At 45.8% G+C, this 27,694-nt stretch overlaps 1 protein-coding gene across 1 annotated transcript in view; it reads left to right on the forward strand.

The window, feature by feature from the left end:
* myo16 (myosin XVI) overlaps positions 1-27,694 on the forward strand; it is a gene marked incomplete at its 3' end in the record, with an annotated part of 177,929 nt that overhangs the window by 51,146 nt on the left and 99,089 nt on the right. Inside the window, exons 4-8 of the mRNA XM_079518690.1 lie at positions 4,106-4,176; positions 6,504-6,647; positions 16,490-16,598; positions 25,373-25,497; positions 25,938-26,063. Coding sequence (XP_079374816.1) covers positions 4,106-4,176; positions 6,504-6,647; positions 16,490-16,598; positions 25,373-25,497; positions 25,938-26,063 — 575 coding nt within the window. The remainder of the gene's footprint in view (positions 1-4,105; positions 4,177-6,503; positions 6,648-16,489; positions 16,599-25,372; positions 25,498-25,937; positions 26,064-27,694) is intronic.

The raw sequence follows: 27,694 nt of genomic DNA on the forward strand, positions 1-27,694 counted from the left end.
TAACAGCAAAATCCCACGTGTTCATTTAACCCATTTTGTGCGGGAACCCCACAAAAAGCTATGAGCTTGTAGGTCTGCTATTTTTGAAAAATCGTGAAAATATTTATTTCAGAAAACTGGAGGATTTAGAAGAATTTTTTTAAATGTTGAGGTCAGGCCTAAATGGGTTAACCCCTTATGGGTCCATATACTTGTACCGTGTCTGGTCCAGAGATACACAGAGCATGCATCAACCAGTAGTAGGCTACAACAACAACAACAACAGCGCTATTGATTCCGTATTGGCAGTATTGCTCGGACACACTTCTTTGTGTTTTATTGCCCCCCGAGGGTCAATACATAGCACTTGACCTTCGACCTCCCTTTAGTCATGCTCAATAATGTCCCATAAAAAACACAGTCCTTCTGTCCACTTCAGTGACAGTTGTTGTGGCTAGCCTAAGCCTATATAACGCCAAGCGGCACTAACGGATGAGTGCTCAGACAAGACCGATGGGCGTCTATAAAGCAGGCGTTCCCAAACCTTTTCATGTCAAGGACCCCCAAAATGATACTCATTAGCCTGCAGACCCCCCCAAGGACCCCCATAAGAGAAGGTTTTAACGGCTCTAGCAGTGATTTTCAACCATTTTCATTTCAAGGGGACCCCCAGGTTTGACCTGAATTTGGCTATGGACCCCCATTTAATAGCATTTCTGTCTCTGAGACCCCAATGTATATTGGTCCAATTGGTCCATTTGGTTTCACACAGACCCATAAGGGTCCATTTGGTTCCTAATTATCATTAGGTGAGAGTACCCCCCCCTGGAACTCTCTCAAGGACTCCTAGGGGTCCCCAGACCCCACTTTGGGAACCACTACTCTAAACCACTCCCTAGCTGCTGTTTGAATTCCAGAGGTGGAAAAAGTACTTAAGTAAAAGTATCAATACTGCGATGTAGAAATACTCTGTTGCAAGTAAAAGTCCCAGATTTCAACATTTACTTGAGTGGAAGTACAAAAGTATTTTGGCATCAAAATGTACTTAAAGTACCAAAAATAAAAGCTCTCGTTATGCAGAATGTCCCATTTCACTACGATACGATACGATACGATACGATACGATACGATACGATACGATACGATACGATACAACTTTATTGTCAGCTTTCACTGAAATTTGCTTTGCGTCCATGACGTCACCGTTCAAGATACAGTACAGACAGGACATACACAATACAATACACAAGGTACATCACAGGACACACTAGTTTTCAAATGTATAAAAAAAACCTTTTGAAAATAGCAGATCTCCAAGCTCACAATGTAACTGGTGACAAAAGTTTTCAAATAAATGTAGTGGATTAAAAGTACAATAGTTGAATCTGAGATGCAGTGGAGTAGAAGTAAAAGTACTGGAACTTGGAAATACTCAAGTACAAATACCTCAGAATTGTACTTAAGCACAGTACTTAAATGTTCTTAGTTACTTTACACAACTTCTGTCTTATGGATGTACACGTCTGGATTCTCTGCTTCCCGCACTACAGTATTCCGATGCACCATTTATTTATTTTTTTGCATTCGCTCATTGAGCTGCCAGATGATGTTGAGTTTGTATATTATTTATGTATTCCCTGGTAACACCGTTGAACTCTTGATTGGTCTTAATTGCCGGTTTTACAGTCCTGGAGTTCCTGAGTTGAGGAGATAATTGTGTTGAGTGACCCTGAGGTTGCCCACTTTGTCTCTCCTCAACTATTTAAGACCCATTAAGTGCCCGAGGGCCATTCTGAGAGTGTAGTGTGTGCGAGAGGAGAGGAGAGGAGAGGAGAGGAGAGGAGTACACGGGATATACGCATGTAGACAACTTTATGCTCATCGTCGTGACATAAGTTACATTACGTACCCAGGGCGGCTGTGGCTCAGGAGGTAGAGCAGGTCGTCCAATGATCCCTGGGTCGGCGGTTCGAATCCCGGCTCCTCCTGTCTACATGTCCTTGGGAAAGACACTGAACCCTACATTGCCTCCAATGAGTCGGTCAGTGTGAGCTTGTGTGTGTATGTGGGGACGTGAGGACGCTGGCGTCGACTGTTCGCCGCTTCACCTCCCAATGTATGAATGAATGAACCACTGAAGCGCTTTGAGCACTTGGAAAAGCGCTATAAAAATGCAATTCCATCATTAATGATAAATGTGTGGTGGGATCAGGGAGCTTAATAGGGAAGTTAATGAATCAATGCAACTGTGATGATAGCTATTATAAGTGAGAGTAGAAATATGAAATATTTACAGGGAAGTAATACAGTGCTTTTTATTGATTCACAGGGGGAAATGCAGGTATCATAGCAGCATACAGACTTACAGGGGTACTTTAAATATGTTTAACTGCCCCTGCTAAACATTTATTGGCATAGCAAGGACAGTGCTACACTGTCCATACACTATGCTCACATGATTGGTGTACAGTATAGTGTGGTACTGTACAAGAGACTGTTAAAGCCGGACGAATGATTTTACTGTATCGGACTATTGGCTCCAATCATGAATGTAAGTCACATCTGCAGAGGGAGAGAGAGAGAGACTCGGGGAGAGAGAGAGAGGGAGAGAGAGAGAGGGGGAGAGAGAGGGAGAGAGAGAGAGGGAGAGAGAGAGAGAGACAGAGAGACAGAGAACGAGAGAGAGAGAGGGGGGGGGGGGGCTCATTAACCCATTCAGGCCTGACGTCGAAATTTAAAAAAAAAAGTTTTCTAAATCATGACAATTTTCTGAAAGATTTGAGGCACATTTTAACAATTTTTCAAAAATAGCAGACCTACAAGTTCATAGCGCGGCACTCGGTGCCGCGCTATGAGCTTGTAGATCTGCTATTTTTCAATAGCTAAATTAACATAATGTATGTAACCACCAAAAGGGGTTCCCGCTCAAAATGGGTTAAACACATCCAGCCAGATGGTGACCACTTAAGTCAAACATCCCCATGGGGTCTTCACCAAGTGTACCTTATGTGATTATTTTTTAACGCTCTCGCAGTTAAATGAACACGGTGGGATTTCACCGCGTACTGAACTGCACCACCCGTGGTAATTACCACGGTTCCTCTGTCCTCGTGGCCCTTCACCGTGCTTGAGGATGTTAGCGTGTGTGTGCGTGCGTGCGTGCGTGCGTGCGTGCGTGCGTGCGTGCGTGCGTGCGTGCGTGCGTGCGTGCGTGCGTGCGTGCGTGTGTGACACTGATGGGGGTGTGTTGCTGGTACACAGGGTCTTCCAACTCTATCCATCATCAAGTGCTGTATCGGTGCTGGATGCCGTTACTCTGCTTCACTTCCCTCTAGTGTATTCCATCACATCCTCTCTCTCTCTCTCTCTCTCTCTCTCTCTCTCTCTCTCTCTCTCTCTCTCTCTCTCTCTCTCTCTCTCTCTCTCTCTCTCTCTCTCTCTGTCTCCTTCCCTCCCTCCCTATCATCTTTTTTTTTGTTGCACAAGCCCAGTATAGATTCTATAAATTATTGAATTTGTAATAGTAATGTAGTTTGTAGAGTATTTGCATCAATCCAAGTGCTACCACAAGTTCATCTGTAGTGCTATGAATTAATACCAACCTATTACTCTTGTGTGTGCGTGCTTGTGCGCGTGCGGTCTTTCTCGGTAAAGTACTTTTTGTTTTCTGCAGATCTGTGTCAGTGTGTGAGTGGTGGGGTTGATGTGATGTGAAGTGAGCCGAGCCATGTGTGTGTATCCCATCCACTGCTGGCTACTGGAACAGGAAGCGCACGGACACACACACACACACACACACACACACACACACACACACACACACACACACACACACACACACACACACACACACACACACACACACACACACACACACACACACACACACACACACACACACACACACACACACACACACACACTCCTCAAGGGCACTCAGAGGACACAACACTCACAGCGGATTTGTGACCGTCTGTGATCAATGGTGTGTGTGTGTGTGAGTGTGCACGTGGTGTGTGTGTGTGTGTGTCCATCCATGCCCTGGGCACCCTGTTTTTTTGGTCAAACATATGCACACGAGGCTTAGCGTATAAATGACCCACTTGTCCTTGTGGTTGTGTTCCAGTGTTGCGTCTTCTGAAGGAGGGTGTCGACTTCAACACACCCATCTCTTCTGGAGGGTCGCTGCTACACCTGGTGAGAGACACACACACACACACACAACCTTTTCCTCATGTACAGTACATGTTTTACGAGGTCCTAACATGGGTATTTCGGGTGGCAGTAGCTCAGGAGGCACTGTAGAGCAGAGCCTTGGCTCCCCCAGAGCCTTAGATATAGAGTTACGCAAACTGCGTTCACTTCATGGGGCTTCAGTCCAATGGCAGCTCTCCTACTTCTATTGAGAATGGGGACAACCAACTGGGACAAGCCCTGGACCGGAAGTAGGCAGAAATGCATTGGACTCGGGCTTTAATGATCTTAAATCCCTTTATTTTAGATTGTTTTGTAGTAATAGTACAACATAAACATTAAAGAGACTTTAGTTGTTACTGTTCCATACTTTAAAACAGTCGTCATGTTGCACACATGCTTAACATAGCTCTTATTTGCGCCGCCCTCGTTGAAAACAATGTATTTCCAACTCCAGCTTGTCTCAGTTCAGGGCTGCACGAACAGCGCTCGCGCGCTCGGTTTCCGCCCCCTCAATATCGTAACTCTTCTATTAGATGGCTCTGGGCTCCCCCAGGCTTCGCGTGTCACTATACGACCCTGTATACTTACTGTATACGTGACCGCGGGGTCCCCCCCCCCAGGGGTCTAGTATACAATACATGGTCCTCTTCAAATCTCTCCACCTGTTATCGCAGAATGTTTGCATGCCCAGTATAGGGTTCATGATGTGGTTACGTGGCCCTGAGCTAGACACTCATATCCTCCAATTGCTCCCCCTCTGAGCAAGCCACCGCTGGGTCAATTAACACAATCTGTGCCGGGATGCCTTCAAAATAGGAGCTCTGGGGTGCCGGAAAGACATGGCCGCTTTTACTCTGAAGGCCCCCCCCCCCCCCCCCCCCCGAAACAATCCGGAAGAAAACCGGAGAAATATTTTGTTAGCTTACCTCGGTCTCGAGTCTATTATATCGTTAGAAGCTCCAAAGCATTCATATTTTGAACGAGAGGCAGGTTGAAGTCAGAAATGAAGCGCGTAGTATATCCATCAGATCAAAACCACGGAGAGCGCCCTGGATTAGGAGAGACGAGGCACTCTTTCTGCCGCGCTAACAGCTAAACGAACGGTAAGCTGATATGAAGGCAGAGCGAAGCGACGGGTGCCTGAGAGTCTCAGTCAAAAATAAAAAAATCTGAATATTCTTCTCTCGCCTGATATCATTGAGAATGTGCTAGGACGTGTACACACGTCCTATGTACGCGTCGATTGGGTTCGTGTGGAGCCGTCCTACGGACAGAAACGGTTAATGAAGAGAAGTTATAATATGTACCCTCTGGGAACCGTACTGCATTACCAGCACGTTGAACATTCTTGCGCTTTCTTGCACAAGCCCTGCAACCCCCTGTGGCGACGATATTAAAACTTAATTCTTGGAGCCGTGCTGTACATTTTACTCTTTACACACACACACACACACACACACACACACACACACACACACACACACACACACACACACACACACACACACACACACACACACACACACACACACACACACACACACACACACAGCCTTCTAAAGCAGTGCTTGTCAAAGTTTTTCATTTCAAGGATCCCCAGTAAGATATTAACATGCATTAGGCCACGGACATCCCATTTGATAAAATGTCTATCTCATGGGACCCCCCAAATCCTCCCAGATCCCAGCTAGGACCCCCATGCACGCTGAGAACCAGCGTTCTAAAGAGCGCTGCTGCTGGCACGTTGAGCTGAAATCCCAACCCGTGCTTCCTCCATCCCATAGTGCAGGGGTTCCATCCCATAGTGCAGGGGTTCCCAAAACTTTTAGCTCCAAAAGGGCGGCTGTGGCTCAGGAGGTAGAGCAGGTCGTCCAATGATCCAGGGGTCGGTGGTTCAAATCCCGGCTCCTCCTGTCCACATGTCGAAGTGTCCTTGGGCAAGACACTGAACCCAACCTTGCCTCCAGTGGTCGCCACCGTCGGTGTGTGAATGTGGGAAGTGAGGACGCTGGAGTTGACTGTTCGCCGCTTCACCTCCCAATGTATGAATGAATGGACCGTTGTAAAGCCCTTTGAGTAAGCAGAAAAGCGCTATAAAAATGCAATCCATTATTATTATTAAAAGGGAGATTAAACGGGTTGAGAATCACTGCTAGAGCCGTGAAAATCTTCTCTTATGGGGGGTCCCTGGCATATCTTTTCAAATGGGGGTCCGCGGGGCTAATTAGTGTCAATTTGGGGGTCCTTGACATGAAAACGTTTGGGGGAACCACTGGTCCATAGTGCGCTGAAACACCAACCCTGTGCCTCTTTTCCGTCCCCCGCAGTGCGCTCGCCACGACAACGTGTTCGCCGCGGAGCTGCTGACGGAGCGAGGCCTGAACGTCAACCTGCAGGACGAGGACCTGTGGACGGCGCTGCACGTGGCGTGTGCGTGTGACCACGCCGACGTGGCCCTGCTGCTGCTGCTGGTGAGAAACGCACCGTTACACGCACCATTTAACGGCATTAGCAATTAGTTGCATGCTGAAAATAGCCGATCTACAAGCTCACAACGTGTCATTACAGCGGCATCAAGGCCCGCCAAAACACATTTCAGTCGACTAAATCAACTGTAGATTTAGTCGACTAAAATCTTATATGTAGTCGATTAAAACTAGAACACTAAGACATTCCAGGTGACTAAAATGTGACTAAAACTAAATTAAAACTATTCAAGAGACTATATGACTTAGGCCTCACTCAGACCTTTACTGCATTGCTGTATGCTTGTTGGATGAATGTTGTGTAGTGTCATGGCCGCCCCAATGCATTTCCAATGGGAGTCACATGGTTTGACACAACATTTGTGTTGTATGAGGGGGAGGGGCGCAGTCGAAACACAGCCGAAAGCCATACAACAGCTTGTAGTCCAAAATGTGGACTACAAACCATGTGACTTCCATTGGAAATGCATTGGGGCGGCCATGACACTACACAACATTCATCCAACAAGCATACAGCAATGCAGTAAAGGTCTGAGTGAGGCCTAAAACTAAAATTTTGCTGCCAAAAACAACACTGCGACGCGTCCATAATGCCAGCGGTGGAAAAAAAAGTACTCACTGATTAGGTCCACACAGTATAGTGACAGGCAGCAATTAAGGCCAGCTGTAGGGGGAGGACACATCCAGTATATAATGCAGCCTCACTGAGCACAGTGGGCCGGGCTGGGCTTTGCTCTGGTTCTGTTGATTAGACCCTGGGAGGGTTTGGCTGTCCTGACAACAGGGGCTGGATTGGGTTCCGGTCGGTGTATTAACCCATTTTGGTGGTTACATACATTATGTTATAATTTAGCTATTGAAAAATAGCAGATCTACAAGCTCATAGCGCGCCACCGAGTGGCGCGCTATGAGCTTGTAGGTCTGCTATTTTTGAAAAATCGTTAAATTGTGCCTCAAATCTTTCAGAAAATTGTCATGATTTAAAAAACTTTTTTTTTTTTAATTTTGACGTCAGGCCTGAATGGGTTAAGACTGTATGCAGGCAGGGCGGGCCATGATGGATGCAAACCAGAGACACCGAGATATGATTGAAGGGCTGCCAGGTGTGAGTGTGTGAGTATGTGTGACTGTGAGTGTGAGTGTGTGCACGCGCATGTGCACATTTCATTTCATTTCCCCAAACAAATCAGAGATACACGCTGGGCGTGATAAAGATATGCCAAACAGTCATATTAGAAATGGCAGGCAGTGCTCTGCTGGGTGAGGGGGGGGAGAGAGAGAGAGGAAGAGAGAGGAAGAGAGAGGGAGACAGAGATTTAATACTGCACCCTGGGATGCACTAAAACTAAACGTCTGCCATTCAACAGAGAACAGCAGACCCAGTTTCTAGCTAATGAGGTCACATTTTCGCAGACTTTTCAGCCCAGTCTGGAGGAGGAAGGGAATTTGATGGATAGATGGATGAAGGAGAGAGTGTGAGGAATAGTGGATATAGTTCAAGTATTGTTTGCCAGCTCACAGCATGCACCCAACATCAAATCAATATTGTCCACGGCTTCCCTCTGGCAAAATGCAAAAATTGGACAGCCTTGAATGTGTTTTGATACTAATTGCTCTCTTTGACTAGATATCCTCTTCTGCGTGCGTGCGTGCGTGCGTGCGTGCGTGCGTGCGTGCGTGCGTGCGTGCTGTGAGTAGACTGCTACTCACACCAGTAAGCCAACAGAGTTAACAACTCTCATATATATACTACTATATACTGTATATATATATAACCCTGCGTTCTCAACCTATAGCTCTGTGGTTTACTTTTCCGTGATACGATGGCCTGAGAATATACACGGACAGCGGACACATGACATTCACGGAGAAACAAACAACAACACAACCCAGCACGGAAAACACACTAGTGTGGGCAAAGAAGATAAAGTGTGTGTCTCTCACTCGGATCGCACTGCGACACACACACGTGGCGTTAGACGCTGTACAGTACAGTACAGTACAGTACAGTACAGTACAGTACAGTACAGTACAGTACAGTACAGTACAGTACAGTACAGTACAGTACACTTTACAATTTAGGCGTAACGTAACTAGAACATATCTATATAATGACACTATACATATTAACTATACATATATACTATACTATGCTATACATATGTAGGCTACTATGATGTGCTATGACTATATACAATGCAATTATTGTGCTGTCTACATGACATGCTATAAGTCTGTTTCAAATGCTATCTAAGTCTAAAAAGTGCTATCTAAGGGGGTAGGATAAGTGCTATGGGCCATAGCAGTATGCTGCTGTTCCTGGCATAAACAGCAAGGAGGATAGGTTTGTTTGAAAGGAAAAGGGCTCAAGGCACTACCTGCCGTGCCTTGTAAAATATAGCTCCAGTATGACGCCGCATTTCCCATTTTGTTCTCCCGTTCAGACACTTAATCCATTTAGACCTGAGGACGATTCTACAAATGTCTTCTAAATCCTGACAGTTTCCTGAAAAACATATGTTTCTATGTCAGTGGTTCTCAAACATTTTCACATCAAGGACCCTCAAAAATATATGTAATTGGCCGCCGACCCCCATCTGAAAATATGTAGTTCCAGGAACCCCCCCCCAGAAGCAAAGATTTGAGCTAAAAACGAACGCTCTGAAAGAATATATTCAAACATTTGGGCCACGTTTTCACGATTTTTCAAAAATAGCACCGAGTGCCGCGCTATATGAGCTTGTAGATCTGCTATTTTTCAATAGCTAAAGTATAACATAATGCTAACACCAAAAGGGGTTCCAGCCCGAAATCTCTTATTCTCTTATTCTCTTCCACCAGGGCCAGTGCCCAGACCTTCTGTTCTGTTCTCAGGCTATACTCTCTTTGTCAGGTCTCTTAAAGTGGAAGATTTTGCCCCTCCGAATTTGCTGGGTCTACATTTTACTGAGAGCTTGAACAGCACGTCTCGTCAAGTTGAGCCTGACTGACAGTCTTGATTGGCACAGATGACAGAGAACTCGTGAACACGAGTTTCGTCCACCTCTCTTTTTCTCTTTGTTCTTGTCATCCTGTTTCTGCCCTTGGTTTCACGATGTAGGTCTTTTTTCTTTCTGCTAAGGAAATGAAAGCGGTTGACAAGGCCCTCTGGTGCGTATAGTCTCTCTGTGTTTGCGTCAGCTCCAGTCATAATTCTCCTATCTCTCGCCCACAACCAGCTAGAGTAAGCCGTCTCCAAACAACACCCCCCCACATTTGGAAATGGCCAAATGTAGCCCCATTCCCAGATCGAGGTTTTGGTTATAATGTCCCTCGTCTTGCCTCTGGCAGGATTTACTGTCCATAATCGGGGATTCTGGTGAGATGCAGTCAACTCTTCGTTCAATGCAGAAATGGTACAGTGGTTTTGGTGTTTTTCCTGTGGAAGCTGCCCGGGGAAAAGAACTACACCAGACCTCAAATGAAACCATGGATTTATTTAAGGAACACCTTTCCTTTTTCATCCTATTGGTCTCAACATAATAATGATCAGGGCCAAGGACAACAATGAGTTGTTTATGAGTATCTTAACCCATTTTGGGGCGGGAACCCCTTTTGGTGTTAGCATTATGTTATGCTTTAGCTATTGAAAAATAGCAGATCTACAAGCTACGAGCTTGATCGGATCCATGTGTGACATATTTGAGCTGGCTTTCTGTTCAAAGCCACAACCCACCCAGCGCAGACAACCATCACCAAACCATTTATCTTTCAAGCAAGCAATTATGTCTTCCTAATTGCCAAAGCCAAAGTCATACGATTTGTCACACACGTTACCGCGGTGAAATTTGTTCTCCACATTTGACCCATCTCTTGGAGCGCTGATTTTGTTGATTTGACCCCCAATCCAACCCATTGATGCTGGGATGCTGAGTGTCAAGCAGGGAGGCATTGGGTCCCATTTTTACAGTCTTTGGTATGACCCGGCCGGGAATCGAACCCCCAACCTCCCAGTTACAGGGCGGACACTCTAACCACAAGGCCACTGTCTGGTTAATCGCTTAGCAAATTGGCCTTTCCTATTGGCCAGGCAGGAATTTGCTAAGTGATTAATTAATGACTTGCATGAGTTGAGTTGTCCCATATCTCTTCTGGTATCTCCTAGCCTTGTTTATTTTTTTGTGTGGGAACTTAACGGGGACATGTATGTGACATCATGGACACTGCTAAAATCTAAAATATCTAAAACCACATATTACACACATAAAGACCCCAGGAAAGTGTTCTAAATCTTCTAAACGTCATTAACATATATTTTGTGTCCCTTTTTAAGCACCTTGACCCTGGCATCCCAATCCCAATTATTAGGCTAGAATAAAACATGTGACAATCAATCTACAAGCTCACAACATGTAACCTTATAACGCCCTTGTAGATTGTCTATTTTCTAAATCGTTTAACATTTTGTTTGTGGCAATTTCGTGGCTCAGTGGTTAAGTGGAAGAGTCAGGCTGTCTCATGGCGTGAGTGTGTGCGTGCGCATTTGCGTGCGAGCGCGCGCGTGTGTGTGTGCGTGCGTGCGTGTGTACCCACACCACAAATGAACCCACGCTTGAGGTCTGAATGCTCAGTCATACATACTGCAGTCCTCTGCCAGATGTTGACCCTAAATGTCGTCTCCTCTCTCTGTGTGGAAGATGTCGGATAGGGATAGGGGTGCCGCAAACCTCACTTAGGCAATCTCTGATACAAAACATTAATTTCCTATCCTTAATCCATTTAGACCTGACGACGATTCTACAAATGCCTTCTGACGGTTTTCTGAAAAACCCTCATGTTTCTATTTTGTTCTCAAACATTTTCATGTCAAGGAACCCCCAGAATTATATGTATTTGGCCACCGAACCCCATCTGAAAATGTCATGTTCCAGAGATCGACCCTCCAGAAGCAAAGATTTGAGTTGAAAACGTGAGCTGTGAAAGAATATATATTCAAAGATTTGCGCCACATTTTCGCGATGTTTCAAAAATAGCAGACCTACAAGCTCGTAGCGCGACACTCGGTGCCGCGCTACGAGCTTGTAGGTCTGCTATTTTTCAACAGCTAAAGCACAACACAATGCTTTAAAACACCAAAAGGGTGTTCCCGCCCGGAATGAGTTAACTGCTCAGAGCCCATCGGGACTAGTACGTACGGATGTGGCTTGACCCACTTTTCAACGCTTGGGAAAGAAAATGACGTTCGAAAACTTCCCAAGTCCTTTGAAGTCCGATGATTAAAACGGAGAGGCCGCTGGCTACACTCTAGTTGAATTAATTTACTACACTTCACACTGGTTGAATCCATGTTATGGGTATTAAATGTATCCTGGGCTCATCCCTGAACAACATGCTGGATGGATGCAGTTTTGTGTCCCGCTGGCCGTGATGTCCAGCGTTAATTCATCGATCTATCGCGCATTCATTGCCAAGGGTTTATCGCGCGCAACCCTTATTTTGAAGAGCCAAATATCCGTAACCGGATGTTACAATGACAAAATGCTGTGTGTGGTGTCTTGACCGGTTGTTGTTCTCTCGGTCGGTGTAGCCTCGGTCCCATGGGCTTACTTATCTGCGAAAAGAAAAGCCTGGTCACAACGTAAGGCAGAGAATCTAAAAGAAAAGCCTGGTCACAACGTAATTCAGAGAAGCTAAAAGAAACGCCTGGTCACAACGTAAGGCAGAGAATCTAAAAGAAAAGCCTGGTCACAACGTAATTCAGAGAAGCTAAAAGAAACGCCTGGTCACAACGTAAGGCAGAGAAGCTAAAAGAAAAGCCTGGTCACAACGTAATTCAGAGAAGCTAAAAGAAACGCCTGGTCACAACGTAAGGCAGAGAAGCTAAAAGAAAAGCCTGGTCACAACGTAAGGCAGAGAATCTAAAAGAAAAGCCTGGTCACAACGTAATTCAGAGAAGCTAAAAGAAACGCCTGGTCACAACGTAAGGCAGAGAATCTAAAAGAAAAGCCTGGTCACAACGTAATTCAGAGAAGCTAAAAGAAACGCCTGGTCACAACGTAAGGCAGAGAAGCTAAAAGAAAAGCCTGGTCACAATGTAAGGCAGAGAAGCTATCGGCGGATGTATCCTCCGGAACATCCGTCAGATATATTTCCCCCGGATATGATATTTTCCCAACCAATCACAACACTTGTTTCAATTGCGGAGAATGTAAACTGATTTGTAAAGCATCAACGTCATTTCCTTGCGCGATACTTCCGCTAAAATCCCGCAACTTCCGCCCAAACAAATGATAGTCTTTACAGCGTAGGTCTTGCCCAGGGTGCGGTCAGTGAGTATCACAGCGCCTGCTGTCGGCCGTTGAAAAACCTTGTTTTCACCAGAAACGACATTCATTGCGCCGATTTGGAGATACTGGCCATTGAAAAATCTAAGAAATTCCATAAATCAGAAAACGTAATGTTTAAGAAGTGGTGACGTGAGCTTGTAGATCGGCTATTAGTCCGTTCTGTGGTCATTCATCTAGCATTGGGTTAGGACATCCAGCGTGCAGTGACGGCTCTCTCTCCACCGAATTGGTGCCTCCAAATGCCCCCCCAGGGGGGCGACCCTCCCAAGTATACGGCCACGTGGTCGTCATTGCTCTCATCGATTTCTTCTGTGGTTTCAACAAACACCTCTTATGAACCGCAGCATTAACAGATTGCTGTCAGCACAGTGACCGATACAGATCCATCACACACTATATATATATATATAGCGTCTGAGAGCTTGTCTGAGGTCAGGGGTCAGCTTGTTAACCCCTCACGGCGCGCCCAGCCGCGGGTCGGTGTCGTCTCGTTAATATCCATCATCAGTGTTTCATATACGCACTTAAGACATGTGATGAATCTCTCCAGATGGATGGATGGGCCAGGCTTTAGCGTCGGGGTTCCCTATCGGCAATCACATTGACATACCCCACACTTTAATTATGCTTTTGTATCTGAACCGGTTATTATCACATGTCAAAATGTTGTGAGGCATGCCACAATTCAGAATTTTATTGTTTTACCACATTTGTTCGGCATATTTTCAATGTATTAGCCTACAATTAAAGCATGTGATGCATATGAGGCATGCTTTGACATCTGAGAGTGCTCATGTGTGGGCCAACACACGGTCGGTCCTGTGTCTCTGTGTCAAACACATCCAGCCTCATCAACACACACTATACTATAGTATAGACTATAGAGACTATTACTGGAGCTCCATGTGGCAGGTCAGGGACAGCGCACGCACACACACACACACACACACACACACACACACACACACACACACACACACACACACACACACACACACAATGTAGTACTTTTGTCTTCCCTCGCCAAATTTAACTCACATAATTGACGTCGAGTCAACAAATCTCATCATGTCCATTAGTACATTTTCGACGTGACAATTGTGTCACAAAGAACTGTACCAGGCCATGCCAATTATTGTCCAGGGGCCAATGATAGTGTCCCAAGGTGCACGGGAGGACCATTATGATTGGCATTTTGAGTCGCACAGGACAAATAGCGAAAATAGACTGTATGTGTACGAGCTCACAACACGTGTCACATTGCGACAGCTTGTAGATCATTTGCGCTGTTTTTGACGAAAAACAGAGGTAGATCTGCTATATTTCTTTGTATTATACTTATTGTTGTGGTAGGTTTATTAATAGATTTTTTTGGGCTCATGAATTGACACAAAGCAGCTGCCGATGGGGAATGTTAATTATTACTTTCATTAACCCCTAATTAACCCTGATAAGGGAGTGCGAACAGCTCCCAGATGGGGAGGTACTGTACCATTGCCTGCACAATGTCTGCCCTCGCTATATAACCACTTCTTTCATGTGGGCGTGCATTCAGCCGTGTTCTGCCTTTATCATATGCTGTATTTGCGATTCCAGGCTAAAGATATATCCCCCTAAAATAACTAATGTCGTAAAAACTATTTAGCTGAATTGGAAAGTAATGCTATGGTGTTCTTGAATCTTATTTTGAAGTGATGCATTTGTGTTTCCTGTCTTCCTTTGTATAGTTGTTTCCTGCCTTGTCTCACCTTCCCTGATTATTGGTTCCTTGTTTCACCTGTGTCTTGTTTTCCCCCAACCAATCCTTGTGTTGATTTGATTTGAGTTCACCTGTGTCCTGTTAATGTTGTGCCTATTTAAGCCCTGTGTTTGGTTGTGTTCTCTATGTTGGATTATTGTATTGTATCCCGAGTTCCAGTTCGGTTTGCTAGTGTTGAGCTCCTGCAAACCTTTTTTGAATAAAGAGTTCCTTTAAGATCCCAACCTCCTTGTATTTGGGTCCTACTTGAAAACCACCCCCTGACACAAAAGGTATTTAAAAAATAATATATATATCTTTGAACAGTATACTGTTTGAGTGTGCATGCGTGCGTGCGTGCGTGTGTCCTTGTGACTGTAGATTTGGTGATTCATTTCAGCAAACCATTTTTGTGGGATGCTTTGTCAGCTGGTCCCCCGTTCTTCACTTTTCAACCCCCCTCCCTCTCTTCTGTCCGTCCGAGGTCTGGCTCATAAATCTCTCTCCGCCGCACTTGGACTGTGGCGTTAGAATTCCATTAGCTGTAAATATTCAATAAGGATCCGCACTTAAAGTCCCCTGTCCCCTCTTATCGCCCCCCATGTGGGAAGTGAGGACGCTGGCGTCGACTGTTCGCCGCTTCACCTCCCAATGTATGAACCACTGTAAAGCGCTTTGAGCACTTGGAAAAGCACTTTAAATATGCAATTCATCATTATTATTATTATTATAAGGTAAACGTGTTTTTATTCTATATCGTACATGGGCAACTGGAGGTCCCCGCCTTCACTCAATGCGGCCCAATATAGTAATACTGATGATATAGTATTGATTTCAGCTACAGTTACAATTCCAAACATGCAAACATGATGACCCGCATCTATATTAGTAGCGTATAGTATTACAATGTTATCGTGTTTTCTATGTCCAATGTATTTGTATTGTAAGTTCATAAAGTGAATACAAGTATAACATAACGCATGCATTTGAAATTAAATAAAGAATTATACTTTTCAGGATTCCAATTCAAAAATAGCAAAGAAATATTCAGGATTTCAATTCAAATAATAGAGAAAATAGCAGATCTACAAGCTCAAAACACGTCGCACCGCGACGTGTTTTGAGCTTGTAGATCTGCTATTGTTTTTGCTACGACATGTAATATGCAATGTGGCTCCTCTGGAGTGAGTGTGGAAATATATAGTGGCCCCTCTCCATCTTCAAAGTTGCCCATGCACCCCCTGTTCTATATTGTACCCTTTCTTCTGCTTGCCGTGATCCTAATAATACACAAATGCAGCCGAGAGGTGATCAATCACAATGGTATTATTGTGACCGGCGCCCGAGGGAAGGTGCAACATGCCTCCTTCATGTTATCTCACACCAAAACAGAAGGACCGCGTTGGCGGGTCTCTCTTCGTCAGTAAACACGCATTAATCTTGTCACATGGCGCGTGTACATACACACACTGATCCCCAAAGTCTGATCAATGACCCATCCACCCACCCATCCCCCCCCCCCCCCCTCCCGGGGCCTTTATATAATGAGTTGCTTAATTCAGTCCATTTTGTCTGTTAACGCCTCGGCCTCTCTCGTTGGCACACGCGCATCTGGGAGGCTCTGATAATTGGGCCCACTCAATCATCGATTGACCGCTCTGATGAATGAATGGCCATAGCAGCCCGGGAACTCAATGTTGTTTTCTCTCTCTCTCCTCCACCCCATCTCCCTCCCCCTCCCTCCCTCCCCCGATGTCTGCCAGGCTGGGGTTAATGTTCTGCTGCAGGACGTCAACGGAAACATCCCCCTGGACTACGCCTCTGAGGGGACGGAGACCAGCTACATCCTCCGAAAACACCTGGAGGAAAACGGTAAACTCCATGACACGCTGCAGGTCACTTGTGTTGTGTTGTGTCATACTGTGTCGTGTCGTGTCGTAATGGTGGTGTAATACATGGCAATGTTTGAGACATGTTCTTTTGGTTGCCGGTCGGCTAACGGTGGACCAACCCCGTGGTCAGGAGGTTTGCTGAGGAAGGGGGGGGGAGAGAGAGAGAGAGAGAGAGAGAGAGAGAGAGAGAGAGAGAGAGAGAGAGAGAGAGAGAGAGAGAGAGAGAGAGAGAGAGAGAGAGAGAGAGAGAGAGAGAGAGAGAGAGAGAGAGAGAGAGAGAGAGAGAGAGAGAGAGAGAGAGAGAGAGAGAGAGAGAGAGAGAGAAAAGCTCTTTATTAAAACCACAGCTTTCCAAATCAGCTCATCTCGTTACAGAAAGGCAAAAACAAAATTGTTCCACCCTCAATCAGCTACGCAGAATAAGATAGAGTTTTTTTTTTTTTTTTTTTTTTTAAAGCAAAGGACCAGCTCTCCCTCTTCCTGTGGTAAGCATAACACCCCCCCAACAGCCCAAATATGAACAAAACCTTCCATATTGTTTGTTAGCTTGTAATATGCATGTTCTACCCTAAGTCTGGCAGCCACCATCCCTGTTAGGACTTGCACTGGATCTATAGACCCAGCCCCCTTTAGCTTGTTCCTTCTGGTGATCCAGATCGCGAGCTTTGTCATACCAGACATGAAGTTTAACATCGTATGCACCATCTTCCTTGCTGCAGCATACTTTGGACCAAAAATAAAATTCTCAAAAGAAAAAACTTCGCCTAGTCCCAAAAACCACCACTCCAACAACTCAAGAACACTTTTTAACCTTGTACACTTAGTAAACAAATGTGTAAGCGTTTCTGGTTGTGAACAGAAAGGACAACCCTCCCCTGTGCTTGGATCCAGGTGTGTCAGGTGTCTATTAGTGGCGATGGCCCCATGCACAATCCTCCACTGGAGGTCGGCCGCTCGCTTGTCGATTGGCCTCTTGTACAACGACCTCCAACAACCCTTCGGGGAAGAGTCCGGGCCGAAAACCCCAGCCCACCTTGATGCTCTGTACCCCGTCAACGAGCGTGCATGTGAGACCTTAACACAGGTGTGATAGGCCTCCTTTTTTCCATCTCACTGAATTGTCCCAGTTTTGGGGTTTTGAATGAGAGAAGTTGGTCCTCCCCCTCTTGCCACTCCCCAACAGCCGGAGTGACAATTAGAGATGGAAAACTGTACACACAATCATCATCCCATTGGTCAGAGTTGTCACGGTTTTCAGCAAACACTCTTAGGGGCTCCGATAAGGAACCACAGACCTCTCAAACTATCCTCGACAAGAGCCTTGAGGATCTGATGTTGGCCATCTGCCCCAGCACATCCACGGATGTCTGCGTGGCTTTCAGCAGGTGCCCCAGCTTGACACAGCCTGCCTCTCGTAGAGCAGCCCTCAGACTGGGTGATGACAATTAAAAAGTCATTGAAGGACAGTGGTTCCTCGAAAATCCACATCCGAGAGAGAGAGAGAGAGAGAGGGAGAGGGGGAGAGGGGGAGAGAGACAAGGAGACAGAGTGAGAGTGATGGAGAGGAGAGAGAGAGACAGGGAGACAGAGTGAGAGTGATAGAGAGGAGAGAGAGAGACAGGGAGACAGAGTGAGAGAGATGGAGAGGAGAGATAGACAGGGAGACAGAGTGAGATGGAGAGGAGAGAGAGACAGGGAGACAGAGTGAGAGAGATGGAGAGGAGAGAGAGAGACAGGGAGACAGAGTGAGAGTGATGGAGAGGAGAGAGAGAGAGACAGGGAGACAGAGTGAGAGTGATGGAGAGGAGAGAGAGACAGGGAGACAGAGTGAGAGAGATGGAGAGGAGAGAGAGAGACAGGGAGACAGAGTGAGAGTGATGGAGAGGAGAGAGAGACAGGGAGACAGAGTGAGAGATGGAGAGGAGAGAGAGAGACAGGGAGACAGAGAGAGAGATGGAGAGGAGAGAGATACAGGGAGACACGGAGAGTGATGGAGAGGAGAGAGAGACAGGGAGACAGAGAGAGAGAGATGGAGAGGAGAGAGAGACAGGGAGACAGAGTGAGAGAGATGGAGAGGAGAGAGAGACAGGGAGACAGAGAGAGGGAGATGGAGAGGAGAGAGAGACAGGGAGACGGAGTGAGAGAGATGGAGAGGAGAGAGAGACAGGGAGACAGAGTGAGAGAGATGGAGAGGAGAGAGAGACAGGGAGACAGAGAGAGGGAGATGGAGAGGAGAGAGAGACAGGGAGACGGAGTGAGAGAGATGGAGAGGAGAGAGAGACAGGGAGACAGAGTGAGAGAGATGGAGAGGAGAGAGAGACAGGGAGACAGAGTGAGAGAGATGGAGAGGAGAGAGAGACAGGGAGACAGAGTGAGAGAGATGGAGAGGAGAGAGAGACAGGGAGACAGAGTGAGAGAGATGGAGAGGAGAGAGAGACAGGGAGACGGAGTGAGAGAGATGGAGAGGAGAGAGAGACAGGGAGACAGAGAGAGGGAGATGGAGAGGAGAGAGAGAGACAGGGAGACAGAGTGAGAGTGATGGAGAGGAGAGAGAGACAGGGAGACAGAGTGAGAGAGATGGAGAGGAGAGAGAGACAGGGAGACAGAGAGAGGGAGATGGAGAGGAGAGAGAGAGACAGGGAGACAGAGTGAGAGTGATGGAGAGGAGAGAGAGACAGGGAGACACAGAGTGATGGAGAGGAGAGAGAGAGACAGGGAGACAGAGTGATGGAGAGGAGAGAGAGAGAGACAGGGAGACAGAGTGAGAGAGATGGAGAGAGAGAGAGAGACAGGGAGACAGAGTGAGAGAGATGCAAAGGAGAGAAAGGGCAGATCAGTTTAGCTTTTGACATTCCGTTCTCCATGTACTGCGTATAGCAATTAACTGGCTGCTTCAGTAGGGCAAGCTGCTCATTTGCCATCATCACCCCTGCAGGGAGAGAAGGAAAAGAAAGAAGTCAAATTACTTGAAAGTACACTTTCCATTTCCTCATGTAGGAGACATTGGCCTAATGTGAGACTGTGACAGTTACCAGTTAATAAGTCATGTGGTTACAACATGAGAGTCAGAGAATGAGGAGGAAATGGTGCTATAGGTTGGATAGTAGACTAGTACATGTGTCGAAGGACATGTCTTAAACTGCTATAAGCAAGTGGCCCCGGAACGTCTTGGTTCAATCGGCTACATGGCACTCTTGCTTTATTGCAGTCCCATGGTTTTGGTATAGTCTAGCCTATACCAAAGCCCATCCTGAAACAGGACATAATATCCTATGGTTTTAGTCAAGTCTAGCCTATACCAAAGCCCATTCTGACATATGACAAATCTCGACGACACATGTTCATTATACATTACTGGCGAATTTTGGACAAACTCTGTAGGAGTACTATAGCAAATAGTGTGTTTTGAAGAGATCGTAAAATGCCAAGTCTGTGCTGTGCGTGTCTGTGTGTCACCCACGCATGCACGAAAAGAGAGGTTCATTGTAATAGCCTTTACTTAATGTCTTCAGTTCAGTTCCCTTAACCCCTCTCTCTTTTTAATGTACCAATTTTTGCATTCTCTCAATAATGGCTAAAAGAGTTCTTTGCCCTCCCTCCTCCTTCTTTCTCTCTCTCGTGTCATCTCCCTTGAGCCCTGTCTGATGAGACACTTCCTTCATCGCCACAGCATGTGGTGGCAGTTCTGCCGTCTCACCCATTCCACATTCCACCCACTTTCTACCATTAAGCCATTCTGGGCGGGAAACCCCTTTTTGGTGTTTTAAAGCATTATGTTATACTTTATTAGCTATTGAAAAATAGCAGATCTACAAGCTCATAGCGCGGCACCGAGTGCCGCGCTACGAGCTTGTAGGTCTGCTATTTTTGAAAAATCTTGAAAATGTTGGCCGCAAATCTTTGAATATACTGTATATTCTTTCAGAGCGAATGTTTTTAACTCATATCTTTGCTTCTGGGGGAGGTCAACATATTTTCAGATGGGGGTCGGCGGCCAATTTCATGTAGTTTTTGGTGGTCCTTGACATGAAAATGTTTGAGAACGACTGACATAGAAACCTAGGTTTTATAGAAAACTGTGCATTTTGAAGCCTTTTTTCTTTGTAGAATGGGTCTAAATGGTTTAAGCCTCATGCACTCTCTGTCAAGTCCCACTCAGTTAACCCATTCAGGCCTGACGTCGAAATTTAAAAAAAAAAAGTTTTCTAAATCATGACAATTTTCGGAAAGATTTGAGGCACATTTTAACGATTTTTCAAAAATAGCAGACCTACAAGTTCATAGCGCGCCACTCGGTGGCGCGCTATGAGCTTGTAGATCTGCTATTTTTCAATAGCTAAATTATAACAATGTTTAAAACACCATAAGGGGTTCCCGCCCCAAAATGGGTTAATGGTTAATGTGGTTAAACGCTAACGTGACATGGATGCGTTCCAGGTCTCAATGGATTAATCACATGGCCCATTTATTACACATTACGATGCGTGCCACTAACGTCTACTGAATATCACACAGTCACGATGAAGCAAATGAGCTTTACCGTCACTTTAGCATGATGATGCAAAATATAGATTTAGCTAAACTACGATTATTCACACAAACACTATAGTCCTTTGATTTATACCTAATAATGTTCTGACCCAATTTCGCTACAAAGCCACAAATAGCTGTGCGTGTGTATGTGCGTGCGTGTGTGCGCGCGCCCCTGACAGGGAGAGCGAACATGCACAGTAAAATGCGCATGTTAGTTTTATCTCTGAGGATTATCCTGTGAGACGTGGAGTCAACAGGGGAGGGAAAGGTGCAGACAGAGACAGAGACGGACATGGACGTTGATGGAGGGCTCTCCTCTCCTCTCGCTCCTTTGCGCCGTCATCTGTCACCACCGGCCACACAGGATCACACATGACAGACGAGGACTACTTACTGACTGCCAGACAGCCAGCTCATCACAAATGCAGACCACCCTCTCTGTTTTTCTGCTGTCCTGGCTTCAGTAGTGCTCACGTGCACATTATACTGTACTCAAACGCACGCACGCACGCACGCACGCACGCACGCACGCACGCACGCACGCACGCACGCACGCACGCACGCACGCACGCACGCACGCACGCACGCACGCACGCACGCACGCACGCACGCACGCACGCACGCACGCACGCACGCACGCACGCACGCACGCACGCACGCACGCACGCACGCACGCACGCACGCACGCACGCACGCACGTGCTCGCACCCTTAGTCCCTTATTCCAGCCACTGAACAAGCTATGGAGGCTTCTGGGTGTCATTGCTGCCCTACTGTGAACCCCTGTGGTAATCCCCGTCTCTCTCTCTCTCTAGATACATCATCTTCTCCAGCTCCCCGCCCCCACCCCCCCTCGCTCTCGTGCCACCCCCGAAACCCACTTTTGCCTGCACGATCTAGGTCTCTCTGTTGCCATAGCAACGTTTCTCCATGCTCTCTAGCCTATGTGTGATGGGAAGGAGAAGGACCATGCGCGTCTCTGCATCGCTCTCTTTGCTACAGAGAGATTGCGGGGTGACACAGTAATCTCATAACAAATCCTTTCTTGTCTCTTTTTTTTTTACAGTGTCTAACTCCTATAGAGCGTCGCAGTCCCGCCCCCCCTGTCATGACGACGCCAGGCCCAGGAAATGATTCCCAATGCATTTTTCCCATAGACATTTCAAAAAGTATTTATTTAAAGACGGTTACGCCGCGGACAAAGCCAACTCGAGTCGTGACAAATCATGACAATAAACACAATATTTTGGACCAAACAAATAATTACAAAGAAGAAAAACAACAAAAAAAGTGTTGTAACCTGCCGTTTTTTTCTTTGTAATTCTTTGTTCGGCCGAAAAATTGTTGTCATGATTTATCACGACAAGAGTTCGCTTTGTACGACACTTAAAAGATCTTTAAATAAATACTTTTTGAAATGTCTATGAGGATAATGAACGGAGAATCATTTCCTGGGCCCTGGTAGGGGGCGGGACTGCGACGCTCTATAGCTATGTAGATAATTCTTAACATTTTCATGTATAACTAACAGGTTACCTGCTGGTTTGGGAACCACCGATGGTAAGCATTCCCTTTTTAACCGGAATGTCAAGCCCATAATAATAATAATAATGGTTGTGCCTGACATACCGTATAGTAGTAGACCCCGAAGCCTAAGGCTCTCATTTGTTTGTTAACCCATTTTGACCTGAGATCAGATTCTAAAAATGTCTTCTACATCCTGACAGTTTTCTGAAAAAGCTATGTTTCTATGTCAGTCGTTCTTCGATTTTTCAAAAATAGCAGACCTACAAGCTCGTAGCGCGCCACTCGGTGGCGCGCTACGAGCTTGTAGATCTGCTATTTTTCAATAGCTAAAGCATAACATAATGCTAACACCATTCCCGCCCAGAATGGGTTAAGACAAACCCATTGATTAGGCGATCCAACCGATCGATGTGGAAAAGTCCCATTAGTTAGTGCCCCATAGCTAATCGCTGAGAAACATAGATTGATCTGTAATCAATACGCCGCTACAGCACACCACTAGAACCCCGGTGCCCTGTGTGTGTGTGTGTGTGTGTGTGTGTGTGTGTGTGTGTGTGTGTGTGTGTGTGTGTGTGTGTGTGTGTGTGTGTGTGTGTGTGTGTGTGTGTGTGTGTGTGTGTGTGTGTGTGTGTGTGTGTGTGTGTGTGTGTGTGTGTGTGTGTGTGTGTGTGTGTGTATATATGAAGTGGTGCATTGACCTCTGTCTGTCCTTGACTGAGCCGGTCTAGACTAGAGCTTTGTGCCAAATTCACAGTTCACACCAACAGCAGTAGTGGTTTTTTCCTCGAAGCATTATGCCTATAATCGAGTCCAAAACGACTATTATTGTCGACTGGGTCGACTCGACAATAATAACGACCTGGTTGAGACCTGGTCGACCTGGTCGAGACCAGAAAACAACTGGTCACAACCATTTAACATATAACTGCGACCATTACAATGGGTCGGGACCAGGTCGAGGACAATAAGAGACTCTGGTCGTTGGTCGCTGAGGGACACCCACATCACCTTCACGTATATGCCTAGTTAATGCCTAGTTAGTGCCTAGTTAATGTCTAGTTAGTGCCTAGTTAATGCCTAGTTAATGTCTAGTTAGTGCCTAGTTAATGTCTAGTTAGTGCCTAGTTAATGCCTAGTTAATGTCTAGTTAGTGCCTAGTTAATGTCTAGTTAGTGCCTAGTTAATGCCTAGTTAATGTCTAGTTAGTGCCTAGTTAATGCCTAGTTAATGTCTAGTTAGTGCCTAGTTAATGCCTAGTTAATGCCTAGTTAGTGCCTAGTTAATGTCTAGTTAGTGCCTAGTTAATGCCTAGTTAATGTCTAGTTAGTGCCTAGTTAATGTCTAGTTAGTGCCTAGTTAATGCCTAGTTAATGTCTAGTTAGTGCCTAGTTAGTGCCTAGTTAATGCCTAGTTAATGCCTAGTTAATGTCTAGTTAGTGCCTAGTTAATGTCTAGTTAGTGCCTAGTTAATGCCTAGTTAATGTCTAGTTAGTGCCTAGTTAATGTCTAGTTAGTGCCTAGTTAATGCCTAGTTAATGTCTAGTTAGTGCCTAGTTAATGTCTAGTTAGTGCCTAGTTAATGCCTAGTTAATGTCTAGTTAGTGCCTAGTTAATGTCTAGTTAGTGCCTAGTTAATGCCTAGTTAATGTCTAGTTAGTGCCTAGTTAATGTCTAGTTAGTGCCTAGTTAATGCCTAGTTAATGCCTAGTGATCAGACCACGGCGAGCTTCTGATTGGCTGCTGCTTTTTCTCGCCGCCAAACCCCAGCGAAAAAAGTTGAACTTTCATCAACTTTTTTAAAAACGACTTGCTACTCAGTACTCAACATTAGGCAATTAGGCAATGCCTGGAACAATGCTGCTTTATTTTAGAATGTGGAAGTGAAGATCACGGTAACTTCATGATTGAGATCATGAGATCTTATGTGTCATGATAACTGGATGCCGTGCCTTTATTAGTTGGGTTTTCCAAATATAAATGTCAAATATAAATCACCTTCAGGCTGATTTAATCAGGCTGGTTAATCAGCCTGCCAGTGATTTATCTATAAACAATGACCACTCAGCCATACATTATCCCTTACATAACTTACAGTACAAAACGTATAGACATAAAGTGGGTTCTTATACTGACACCGTGCTTGCTTTTAATTAGTATGTTTTGAATAGTGTGATACGTGTTACCGTTTCTGAGCTACAGATACTTGGCAAAACGATGGCAAAACAGAGACATTTGCAAACCAATGAGAAAATATCTTAAATGTGTGTAAAAATGTGCATCTCAAAAACAAAAAGAATAGCGGCAATGAAGCCAGTCAGTTTGACATGTCACATGTATGTGGTGCAGAAACTGTTCAAACAACTTTAACCCATTTTGAGCGGGAACCCCTTTTGGTGTTACATACATTATGTTATAATTTAGCTATTGAAAAATAGCAGATCTACAAGTTCATAGCGCGCCACCGAGTGGCGCGCTATGAACTTGTAGGTCTGCTATTTTTGAAAAATCGTTAAAATGTGCCTCAAATCTTTCAGAAAATTGTCATGATTTAGAAAACATTTTTTTTAAATTTCGACGTCAGGCCTGAATGGGTTAAAAGAGCAAATAAACAGAAAACATGTACTGTAGATGCAAAATAAACAGACTTCTGTGTGCATGTAGCACTTATACAATGTGCCCATGTGTCTACTTGTAGGGGTCGATGTGTCTTCTATGCACACCATGAGGACTCAGAGGCCCAGCACCATGTTGTCAGATGTCAGGCAACTGGTTGCCAGTGGAGCGAGTCTCAACCAGCCCAACGACGACGGGGTCACTCTGGTAAGAATCTACCCTTTTTTGAGTGGTCCCTATGTCCACGTACCTGTCCCTATGTCCGTCCCTATGTTTAGAGTACCAGTAGGGGCAAAAGTGGCGCTGTTGTGCTAGAAACACAGAGAGAGATAGTGTTGCACTGTTGCCTGCTAATTACAGAGAGAGAGAGAGGGAGAGGTTTCTGCTAAATGCTAATTCCCCCACACAGTAACTCTGTCATTTCTCGACCGTTTCGGACGCGGGGCGGCTCGCCGGAACCGGGCTGGCACCCTGGGCGCGTTCCTGTGGGTCTGGAAGTTCCGGGGACCCACCGGGGGGGACCCCCACACGGAGTTGCACCACTTGGTTCACACGGGTGTGATTTTTCACTGATGAGACTATGAGACAAATTTTGCTGTCAAAATCAACACCGACTTTGACTTTATGTCTCTCTTCTTCCTCCACAGCTCCATATTGCGTGTGCCAGCGGCTACAGAGAGGTGGTGTGTGTTCTGCTGGAGAGTGGAGCGGATCCCCAGGTCACAGACAACAGCTTCTGGACTCCCCTCCACCTGGCCGCCAAATATGGACAGGTAAACACGTCCGTCCACATGTGACTTTGCATCATGGCACTCACCCAACTGTTGACGTTAACTAAGCAGCCCCTGCTAATTAAAAACTCATGCGACAACAACGACCCGACCGGTGCGCGCGACGGGAAAACGCGACCGATAATGAAAGTTGCTGAAACAACGAGGAAAACCGCCGATTCGGCATCCCCCCCCCCCCCCCCCCGAGGGACTGCCTCTCGGCGACTTTCTCTGTGATCACTGATAAACTGCTCTTCTCAAACCCTCATTGATCAATCGTTGTTCAAGGAGGCGCGCTGCATGGTAAACGCATTCTAGAGTCCTCACAGAAAGGTATATACTGTAGGAAGACTGATTTCTAGCCCATTCTGGGCGGGAACCCCTTTTGGTGTTTTAAACATTGTTATAATTTAGCTATTGAAAAATAGCAGATCTACAAGCTCATAGCGCGCCACCGAGTGGCGCGCTACGAGCTTGTAGGTCTGCTATTTTTGAAAAATCGTGAAAATATTTATTTCAGAAAACTGGAGGATTTAGAAGAATTGTTTTAAATTTCGACGTCAGGCCTAAACGGGCTAGACTTGAAGGGCTGAGGGTTGGGTTTGGGAGTGCTGTGTTGGATGTGTTCTGTTGGTAAGGGAGGGTGTCTCGCTACGAAGGAAAGTGAGCAATCACGTTGAAATCTTGCTGACACCACCGGTTATTTAATTACATTTCTGTGGCTGTGTGTGTGCTTGGGCTGCTGACAAAAGACAAATTATTCCTACGCTGTTTTTAGAATAGGGCTCTTTATACCTCTCATGCTCTCATCTTCCCAGAGGTATTTTTCCAGTATTGTGTGTCTTTAAATATTCTCTCTCTCTCTCTCTCTCTCTCTCTCTCTCTCTCTTTCTTTCTTCTTCTTCTTTGTCTTCATCCATTTGTTTGTTGCCACCCTAATGCTATGTATATATATTTTGCACGCACGCACGCACGCACGCACGCACGCACGCACGCACGCACGCACGCACGCACGCACGCACGCACGCACGCACGCACGCACGCACACACACACACACACGCGTGTGTGCGGGGTTAAGTGTACCCAACTCCCTCTGGTTTGATTCTAAATGAAATGTCAGCTGCCTTTCAGCAACTCGGCTTTCTCTGTCTCTCTGACTCTTCTTGGCATTAGAAACGTTCACATACATGTATGTATGCTGTGGATGAGCGAGTGCATAAGTGTACCTGACTCCAGAGTGGCAGAGGAGAGCGGTGGAGAATCGATTGGGTTTCATCAGCAGCATCTAAATCACCACCAGGGCCCTGTGACTTTTTGTTATTTATTCCCTTAGCTCACTTCAGAGGTTTCCAACGCTCGGCTCCTTATTGCATACCAACTAGACACTGAGGCATAGCCTTCCCCATCATTGACTTTTCTCCTCGCCACGAGCCACCTACGGTCTCGCACCCGTCCCTCCATCACAAATACATTACCGTCTTGGCTTTATCCCGTTTAGACCTGAGGACGATTCTACAAAATGTCTTCTAAATCCTGATAGTTTTCTGAAAAACCCCATGTTTCTATGTCGGTGGTTCTCAAGGTTTTTCATGTCAAGCACCCAAAAAAATGATATGAATTTGGCCGCCGACCC

This window comes from Electrona antarctica, assembly GCF_951216825.1.
Source record: "Electrona antarctica genome assembly, chromosome: 13".
Lineage (NCBI taxonomy): Eukaryota > Metazoa > Chordata > Actinopteri > Myctophiformes > Myctophidae > Electrona > Electrona antarctica.